This window comes from Siniperca chuatsi, linkage group LG3 (assembly GCF_020085105.1).
Source record: "Siniperca chuatsi isolate FFG_IHB_CAS linkage group LG3, ASM2008510v1, whole genome shotgun sequence".
NCBI classification, from domain to species: Eukaryota; Metazoa; Chordata; class Actinopteri; order Centrarchiformes; family Sinipercidae; genus Siniperca; species Siniperca chuatsi.
In genome coordinates, this window is record NC_058044.1 from 21,156,956 (window position 1) to 21,167,690 (window position 10,735).

At 38.9% G+C, this 10,735-nt stretch overlaps 1 protein-coding gene and 1 pseudogene across 2 annotated transcripts; both read left to right on the forward strand.

The window, feature by feature from the left end:
* Nucleotides 1–200: 200 nt before the first annotated feature.
* Nucleotides 201–1,901, forward strand: LOC122873765 (ecto-ADP-ribosyltransferase 5-like). 2 transcript variants are annotated; one of them, XM_044190901.1, is made up of 3 exons: nt 201–353; nt 560–644; nt 747–1,901. In XM_044190901.1, the coding sequence occupies exons 2-3, from the start codon at nt 579–581 to the stop codon at nt 1,506–1,508; spliced, it is 828 nt and encodes a 275-aa protein (XP_044046836.1). In that variant the 5' UTR covers nt 201–353; nt 560–578; the 3' UTR covers nt 1,509–1,901. The 2 variants fall into 2 exon arrangements, with proteins under 2 accessions (XP_044046836.1, XP_044046838.1); XM_044190903.1 differs by lacking the exon at nt 560–644 and having other exon boundaries at nt 205–353.
* Nucleotides 1,902–3,122: 1,221 nt separating this feature from the next.
* LOC122874121 lies at nt 3,123–10,497 on the forward strand (annotated as a pseudogene).
* The last annotated feature ends 238 nt before the right edge of the window (nt 10,498–10,735 follow it).

Sequence of the window (10,735 nt, forward strand, 5' to 3'; positions counted from 1 at the left end):
AAATGACCCTGCATGTAAACTGATTATTTCATTGAAATGGACTTGAATGTTTGTGAGTCATACATTTCCTAAAAACACCTGTTTCTGCAATGATAATTTGAAAATTACTTTTTGAACGCTCTTAAGGTATTCTTGTCTCAGGCTATGGTCTTAGGTACTGCATAATTCCCAGATACACAGACCCATATAATTAATTACAATCAAAGAGGAATGACTTGACTGAGTAGTCCTCATGAAGGTCCCACCTGTGATTGAAATGGCCTGCAGCTGGTGAAAGACAAGCAGGAGTTCAGCTTAACAGATGACTGGCAAATCACCAAAGTAGCACTACACCATGTGAGCACTGAACTGTGGTAAGTGAATAAAAGTCTTAATTTCTCCCCTGTTTGATCTAGATTCAAAACAAATATTAAGGAGTCCACCTCCATTTCAATCCATCCAAACATTGTTTTACATCATTATTTTTTATGTTTTAGAAATTACTCAGTAAGGTTAGAGGTAGCCAGCAGATTCAAATAAGATTAGAGTGTTTATTGAAAGAGGTGTTTTTTGTGTGCAGGTTTCTATGCTGGTGGAAGATGGCAATGATGGTAGTTTGGGCAGTAGTGCTAATGACATATGGAGCATCTATAGGAATTGCAAAGGTAGTGTTTAAGCTGTGTGGCGGCTTGCTGAAGTGTGACTACTGTGTACTGTAGGTAAGATTATCAGATATGTTTTTGCTCATTGTTTCTATTATTATTCAGAACTCTGTGGCACCTGGATTACAAGGTCAAGTTTCACTGGATTTGGCTCCAGACTCTGTTGATGACATGTACACTGGCTGCAAAGACAAGATGGAGTACAGAGTGAAGAAGGAGTACCTAGTGAATGAGAAAAACAAAGACACAAATTTCACCCTGGCCTGGGGCGAAGCAGAAAAATACTACAACAAAAAATGGAGGCCTAAAAAGGGAAAGCGACCTTCCACTTCCCTGGGGAAAGAACAGATCATGGCTGTTTATGTGTATACCCTCGACAAACCAAACATCTATCGTGATTTCAATAATGCAGTTCGAACCCAGAAATATAAGTACAAGACCACATTCAGCTATCACACACTTCACTTTTTCCTGACTGACGCCCTTCAAACTCTCAACGCTCGCAAACCTGAAGCAGAGAGATGTCTCACTGGCTACCGTAGAGTTGACCGCTACTTTAGCCAAGATGTTCTCAACAAGGAGATTCGCTTTGGCTCTTTTACCTCCAGTTCAATGGGTTGGTACCCCAACGCTAAAAGATTTGGAGACAAGTCGTGCTTTGAGATGATCACATGCTCTGGAGCAGACATCTCGCTGTACTCGAAGCTTGGAGAGTCAGAGAGAGAAGTGCTGATTCCTCCTTATGAGGTCTTTAAAGTCACAAATATCGCAAAGAGATCTGACCAGAATAAACTTCCATGTGAGGTGGTCTATAAAGTGAAAAGCACAAGAAATACTCTGTCCAAAACGAATTGTACGCTATTCTGAAATAAGCAGTCTCTCACATTTAACATATATTTGATGTAAACAAAACATGCAAAATAATATATTGGGCTGCACCAGGTTAGTGATTTCACATTATTTTGAAAATGCATTTGGATTTATAGATTTAAATAAAGGCATGACATCATTTTGACTATTCTCTTAAAATACACATAGGAAATGCCAGTATTTTCATATTTGACTAAAACTTGAAACGCCAAATAGTCAGAAATGGAAAGGTTGGGGAAATGTATTAAAATATCTAACTATTATAATGCAGCTGTGTTCTTTTGTATTATCCATGTCATCTGGGTGCACTAAAGAAAAACAATTGTACTAACATCCTGTCAAAACAGTTGAACTTGAAAAAAACAATAAAATACCCTTGTCTTAAACAAATTGTGAATGTTTGTGTAATGCTTTGTATACATATTTTCCTGCGTGCATAATTCATAGACATGCAAACTTGTAAAATGAATGTAAATGACAATGTTACTGTAACATAAAGTAAACTGACCTGTATGTGTATAGCTCCCACCTATGACTAGAAAGGCCTGAAGCTTGTGACAGACTAGACATGAGCCAACCTTGGGGGTTGCATGAGCTCATGTATGTATCACACAAGTCACCATTATTAGTGTGTGAAATGTAAACTGTTGTATACAGGTAGCCTTTATTTCTTCACTTATCACTCTGTGTTTGTTTGATCAGATACCAAACCTGATCATAGAAAGTGTGGGAGGTAGTAAACCTGTTTTCTGATTTGGGAAGGGAGGTGACAGGAAATATCAAAGGAAGCAAGTGAAAATGTTACGAGTCTCCAGTAACCTGCTGATCCCTTCTATTTGCATTATTAAGCACTGTTAGAGGTCAACAGAATCAAACATGTTCACTGACAATCAAATGAGCATCAAAGTCAGCATCAATTAACTTGTCATTTTATAGTTATTTGATGCTTTCTTCCTGATTGTCTGACTTTTGGGAACCCAGAATTCTACAGGACCAAATTCAGTTATCAAACGCCTCACTTTTTCCTGACTCATGAAGTTCAAACTTAATATTTTTTTATTTGTGCAAGACAAAAGACAGAACATTAATATGCAAAAGTGGGTGCAATGTGTATTGTATAAAATTCAGACTTTCAACACTTGCAAAAAACATCAAACAGAAAGATGTCTCACTGCACATGTACTTTAGTCAAGCTGTTAAACAAGAGCAGACTTTTTGGCTCTCTTACTGCCAGCTTAATGTGTTGCTACCCCAGCGCTGGCAGATTGGCTTTGAATCGTCACATGGTCTGAAGTTGATGTCTAGTTCTACTCAAAGCTTGCAGAGTTGTGAAGATAAGCCCTTACATTCAGTTTATGGTTATGTTTGTCTTGCAAAACTGTGTCTTCCTTATTATATGACACCAATGAGCTGTCTTACTCTATCTTACACCCAATGTTTAACTTCCTTAACTGTTTAATATATAAGTGTGTTGTACCCTCTCAGTCAGTGAAGACTGCAGAGACAGACTATGCTGTCTCATTGAAGGGTGTTTCTCCTCTAGACCACACCAGAGGTGAACTTATTTAACAACAGCGTCTCCAGGTTTCTACTTTGGTGGAGGATGGCAGTTTGGGCAGCAGTGCTAATCACTTATGGAGTCTTTACAGGAATTGCAGTGGTACTGTATATTCTGGATGATGGCTTTTTTAAGTGTAACTGCTGTGCACTGACATGTGTAAGTAAGATGACCACAAACCAAGATAATTTGTTCTTATAATGTCTATTATTTCTTTAAAGGACTCCACTACACCTGGGTCAAATGGTGTCCTTCCACTGGATATGGCTCTAGACTCTGTTGATGACATGTACACTGGCTGCAAAGATGAAATGAAGTCCAAGGTGCAAGAAGAATACCTGCAGAATGAGAAAAACAAAGACACAAATTTCACCCAGGCCTAGAGCAAAGGAGAAGACAAATACAATAGCCTGAACCATTCTGACAACTTGGGGAAAGAACAGATCATGGCTGTTTATGTGTATACCCTCGACAAACCAAACATCTATCATGATTTCAATGATGCAGTTCGAACCCAGAAATGTAATTACAAAACCACATTCAGCTATCACACACTTCACTTTTTCCTGACTGACGCCCTTCAAACTCTCAACACTCGCAAACCTGAAGCAGAGAGATGTCTCACTGGCTACCGTAGAGTCGACCGCTACTTTAGCCAAGATGTTCTCAACAAAGAGATTTGCTTTGGCAATTTTACCTCCAGTTCAATGGGTTGGTACTTCAGCGCTGAAAGATTTGGAAACAAGTCATGCTTTGAGATTATCACATGCTCTGGAGCAAACATCAGTGAGTACTCTGAGTTTAAGGAAGAAAAGGAAGTGCTGATTCCTCCTTATGAGGTCTTTAAAGTCACAAATATCACAAAGAGCTCTAACCAGAATAAACTTCCATGTGAGGTGGTCTATAAAGTGGAAAGCACAAGAAAAACTCTGTCCTATACAAATTGTTATCTTACAGGGGCAGAGGAGCCCCTTAATGTCCACAGTGCCCTGTTGTCAAGGCTTGTTTATGTTTTTGGGTAATTATTATTTTTTCTTTGTGAAAGCCTGCCCCTGGCCCTTATCAACAATTAATAATAATCATTTAGAGTTGTGGCTGTCATGGGCGAATTGTATTTCTTTCCACCGTTTTAAAGGAAATATAATTTTACTCTCAAGTAGCGTTAATGCTAGCTGGCCGCTAATTTAGTTAATCCCACTTGATGGCGACTATTTACTGGCGTTTACCAACCCGTTGGTGCTTTAGATGTAGGTGAGTAGTTTCACTTTAACTAACTTGTTTATATCTGTGCAATTTAAACATTTAATAAGTTTTCTGCCTTGTGCAAAGCAGATAGTTACACAATAGTCAAACAATGTAAACATAAATACATTATTTCAATATTGATTAGGCTACTGTATTTATGTAATTATAGCATCCGGAATAATAATTAAAGACAAATTCTGGATCAGCACGAGGGAGCAAACTTGTGGCATAGTAGATTTCTGGAAAAAAATGTATGTGTGTGTGTGTGTGTGTGTGTGTGGTGGCGCACCGTGCTCTGTATCTCTCTATTTTCCTGCTCTTTTGTCCTTTGACAATCACATGCCTGAGAATTAGCGTTACACAAAGTCATACCTTCAAATCAGTTATGCAACATAAGTTTGATAGTGGTCCTCCTGACTGCAGTGGTTCTGGTAAATAGTTAGGCAATTGTAGGCAATAGTTCTCCAGTTGTTTTTCTAGTTTGGAGGACAGAATAATATCCTTTGTGATCAAATGCATTCAATAGCTTTGCTCTCTATCTGTTCCCTTATAATTGGTCCATACATTTTGGCATCTTAATAGAGGACAGCCCTATATTTGACAAAAATAGGCCTATAATTAAAAGCATGCAATATCAAACATATTTGTTAAAGCTAGAATTCTGATCCAGAGCTACTTAAGTTCGATTATTATGTAATTAATAGTTAACTTTGCAATTGTCCCCTGATTTCATCGGGTGGGGGACAATAAGATTCCATGTTACATTCTGTTTGAATATATATTAAACAACAGGTTATGCTGTAAATTATGTTGGTGTATGGTGTTTTAAAATCTTGTTCCATGTACCCCTTTTTAACTTTGAGCACCTGACCCTGTAAAGTTCTCTGCACGGCCCTGAAGTAAGCAGTATCACGTTTTTCATACAATTAAAAAAACACGTAAAATATAATTTTAGGATACACCATATTAAGTATTACAAATGATCTTTAATCAAAATTCATTTGAATCTGGATTTCTTTGTTAAACACACAGGAAACACCACCATTTGAATAACTTGACAACATCAAATTGAATTTAAAGGTTGAATGACCAGAGGTGTAGAGGTTTATTAAGTGTTACAGAAATGACCAACTAGATAAATGAAAATTAATAATTAAAACTGTGTAATTGTTATAATGGATCTGTATTCTTTAGGTCATTACATCACTTCTCAGCCAAAAATAGAGAGAGTGCAATTTAACAAAAGCTGAACATGTCATTTGAAGAGTATCAGCTGTGGGTTGTTCCAAATAACCACACCCTGTAGGTGCATTAGAAATAGTAAATGGCTTTAAACAGCTTTTAAGAGTCTGATGACGCATATGAGAAACACGTTGCCTGCTTTTTTACTTGCCCAAAATGTTTAAATGAATATCAAGAATCTTTAAGTTGATCATTGCATTAAGTTGTATTGCTCAAGTCATCTATATTGAAATTAGATACATAGTCTCTCCTTCAATGTTATTATATCAAAATAAATACCTTTGTACAAATTGTGAGTGTTTGTCAAATGTTTTTATAGTTTCAGTTTAATTCATTTACTAAAATACCTCAGTGTCCTCTCACTGCCCAACAGGCAAAATCCAAATGGGAAAAGCTCTGAGTTGATCAAAAACTGAGTCCTTCAATTATGACCGTGCGCTCACAGCAATTAAGCTTTAGAGCAGTAGCACGTGAGGCGGACTTGTTTTCAGAATCAGAATCAGAAATACTTTATTGATCCCTGAGGGGAAACTCTTTTGTTACAGCAGCTCACTATCATGTCAGTGCACACAGGAATAGAAGTACTAAGCAAAAATATAATACACTATAATACAGGTCAGGAAATAAATTAAGTACCAAGTGGGTATAAGTATAAAATAAGTGTGAAGTACAAAGTGGGTTTACCGGTTGATGATAATAATATGGTATACAGTAATAGTGCATGTACTGTCAAGTTAAGTGTAGCTTATTAAGATTATAATATAAAAACAGTAATAGAGGTATGAATAAATATTAATATCAATAAGTAGGAAATTTTAAACTGAAAAGAGTATATATATATATATATATATATATAAAACCTTGTCCTTCACCCTCCGCGGGTGGTCTCATCCTTCGAGCTCGGGTCCTCTACCAGAGGCCTGGGAGCTTAAGGTTCTGCGCAGTATCTTTGCTGTTCCTAGTACTGCACTCTTCTGGACCGAGATGTCTGGTGTTCTTCCAGGGATCTGCTGTAGCCACTCCTCCAGTTTGGGGGTCACTGCCCCGAGTGCTCCGATGACCACGGGCACCACTGTTGCCTTCACCTTCCAGGTCTTCTCCAGCTCTTCTCTGAGCCCTTGGTACTTCTCTAGTTTCTCGTGTTCCTTTTTCCTGATGTTGCCATCACTTGGTATTGCCACGTCAACCACAACGGCTTTCCTCTGCTGTTTGTCCACCACCACGATGTCAGGCTGGTTCGCCATTACCATTCTGTCAGTCTGAATCTGGAAGTCCCACAGGATCTTGGCTCGGTCATTCTCTACCACCTTTGGAGGTGTTTCCCACTTTGACCTCGGGGTTTCCAGTCCATACTCAGTGCAGATGTTCCTGTACACTATATATATATATATATATATATTTGTGTGTGGTTTGTGGGTTTTGTCTCTCAGGCAACATACTCACATCCTTATGCTTTAGGTGGCAATTGCTGGGGCTGTAAGCTGCCTGTGAAGAAGATACTGCAGATACTATACATATAGGGCACACTACTTCCTGCATTGGCACTTAATCTTGGCATTAGACGAATTGAGAAACTTGGTAAAGAGTACGGTCTAGACCTGCTCTATAGGAAAAGTGCAATGAGATAACTTCTGTTATGATTTGGCTCTATAAATAATTTTTTATTGAACTTGAATTGATGTGGAATTATCATTGAATCTATGATTAAGAGGCAAAAAGTGTGATGTTGGTGGTCCAGCTTTCTTTGGGACACAGTTTGCAGTTCAGCTTTATTTCCTCCCGCCATTTGTACGGTCTAATTAATTAATAATTATCTTACTTTATTTGAGGATTGGCAAGTAGCTACATCTACAAACGGTAACATTGTATGAAAACTAAATGATGGAGTAAGAACACATTGTTCAAAGACAATGGATCCCGCAGGATAAATTTGAAAACAAACACTTTTATTAAACTAGAAAGCCAGCCTAGAAATAGAAGAGAGGGAAGGAGTTCTTAGCTGAAATATTTTGATTGGATTTGTCAAATTGTTCTTATTGATTATATCAGTGATTGAATAAAATAAATCAAAGGGAAGATTAGAGCCTTTATAACCTAATCACCTTCCTACCTTCCATTTACATTACTAAGATTTGGGGAAGTTAACAGAATCAGACATGCTCACTCAAAATCAAATGATTTTTGCAGAAAATCATGAGAATCTTGTTAATACAGAGAATCCTTTTGTAGAGACAAAATGTACGCATAACCAGTAGGCAATTTGAGGGGGGACGAGGGGGGGATGCCATCCCCCTTGTTAACGAAATGACCAAAATCCTTCCCCCTTGTTAACCTGCTCAAAAGATGCTCTGTGCTTTGTCTTGTAGTGGCTTCACATTGTCGCTTTTAATAATCTCTGAACATATGAGACATACTGGTTTTGAACTGCCTGTGGGAAGACTGAACATGTAAGAGTCAATCCATTCTTGATTAAAAGCTTTCCGCTGTCTACTTTTCTCTTTTTAGAGCACGCCATGTGAAATTATTTCTCCGGCTCGTCTCATCTCTACTCTCATTGTGTGTGTGTGTGTGTGTGTGTAGCCTACCTCACTCACTGACTCGGGCCGCTAAACCACTGCTGTAAAAGCTAGAAAAGCTGCACTAGTTAAAATAGAAACACCTCGCCCTGCAGCGGGTGTGGGGGCTCTGTCTCTGCTACGCTATCTACACCACATGTGTGACTTCTGTTCATTATAGCAACTGCTTAGGCTACTGTAAAAGTGTACTATACTCTCTCAGTCACAGAATAATTATAACTTCATTTACATACCACTTTTAGAGCACAGCATTTTGCAGCATAAAAGTAAACCAAGAAAACACAGATTGTTCAATTAAATTTGGAAAAAGGCACGAGATAAAAATGATTCTGGACAGGGGACACTGACCTGAGACCTCAACTGTAAATGCATATGCGCTACACTGGTGTTGACAGTATTTTTACACAGGACTACCAGCCCAAATCCCAAATAAATCTGACAGTTTGTTAAGACTTAAGACTTGACATTATTCATGTTGATTCTAAACATACAGTAAGTAACATCACTTTGCAGGATAAAATACTGTACATTTGACTTGTTTTTTCCAAACAAAAGGAATATATAAAGAATTTGTTCATGCACAGACCATATAACATAGAAATGGGATACACCAGATTACTGTGGGTTGTGAGGACATTTCTGTTCAACCCAGCATACACACACATTCGAACAAAAATGTTTTCTTGTTAACATGTTTCTCTAACTGTAGAAAGTAAAGAGATGCAGTGAGACCTCCTGTTTAAATAAAAAATAAATAAAATCATAAATAACCCCCTGGGGTCGCCGCGTTTACTCGATGTTTCTCCGCGATAATTCAACACAGAAATATAATTGGTGGATTCGTGTGTCCGTCTGCATTGGCTGAAACAAACCAATGGACACTCAGGAAATCACTAAGGACCCGTCCGTCACCTTTAACTGCAGAAAAACAGTGCAGTTTGCAATGAGTTGACATGGAGAGGAAAGAGAAAGTCCGCGAAAAAACACGTAGAAGAAAAAGAAAAAGAAGAAGTTTTTGCAGCGATTTTGGAGAGCAGCGACGAGGATGAGGCAGGAGTTTCAGAGCCTGAAGGGTTTGATTCCGACAATGAAGAGGAATACCAAAATAATAGGGATCCATTTGAAGATGGGTAAGTGTATTTGTTTTACAAAAACCTTGTTTGCAATATTACAAAAAGTGAGCTTCACTTACAAATAGAATAGATCAGAGGTTTTCAAAGTCTGAGACGCTGGACCCCCCCCAGAAAAAGAAAAAAGCGTCATCTCACCCCCACTTATTTTACTTGCCTAGTTTTGCGCAATTCTTGGATCATGATTATGTTATATGATACTATAGACACTCAACAACTTCATAACTTCAGACTACACCAAATACATAAAAAATGTCTGCCTTAAGGTATGTATTAGTTGCTGACTCTGGGTGGTGGGAAAAACAGTAAAATTCCCCAAAACTAACGTACTGTATCTCTGAACTATCTCTTTATCCAAATCACACACATTTAGACTATTCAATGTGACCATTTGATAACTAATGTAATATGTTTTCACTTCTATTCACACTTTGAAAACATGCTTTGGCCATTGACTATTTTATCATACTGTTACAGTTGAGACTTTCATATATTTTGTATTTATTTATGTTTGTGATTTTATACTTAATGTGAAATTGCTGGTAAATCTCTGTAGCGTTTTGAAATGGAAGAGAGAGTATCCCCACCCCCACATCTCATTCAGGTGTGATTTGCTGCTGTATGGGTTGGACAGGACAGGTAGCACATATGATAAATTGGAATAGATACAGAGAAGATAAGCTGACAGGACCGAGGAGAAGCAGTCAGAGCCTCACACCTCCTCCACATTCCTCTTAGGTGTAAACTGATGTGTGTGGGGGATCGGGAGGAAGAAAAGAGAAAGGGTTGAGGAGTTTTTTTCAATGAACTTAGTAGTAGTGAATGTCCTAAATAGTTTGTTTGTTTTTTTTCAGAGAGGATTCACCGCTGCCAGGACCCAGTGAACCACAGGCAGCATCACCTCTTCCTGCCACCAGGTCACCATCAGCCCCTCCACCACAGCCATCATCAACAGCCCGGCCAGCCAAGATGTCCCGTGCCCCCCGAGCAGAAGCGCCTCCCCCACAGCCACCAGCATCCCATGTACCATCGCCCCCGCCTACACAGCAGCCAGCTCCGCTGTCTTGGAAGACAGACAAAGACCTGGTCACCGCTCCCCCTGTCTCCAGGTTTCAACCACCTTGGACACCTGGGCCACAGCTCACCTCCACCTCTACATATACACCCCTCGACCCGTTTTTTCTTTCCTGTACAAACTGTACGCTGTGTCAAATCACAAAGAAGCAGGCTGCTAAACAAATAGCACAGGGAAAAAAAGTACAAATGGACAGACTTGAACACGGGGGATTTTAACAAGTACATTGGGCTGCTTCTGTACATGGCCATGGTGAAACTCGACAGCATTGCAGATTACCGGAGGCAGTATCACCTTTTTTCTTTGCCACTTCCATCAGAGATCATGCCACGGGACAGATACAGAGCAATATCTTGGAACCTTCATCTTAGCGACCCTGATGAAGATGTCCATAACAA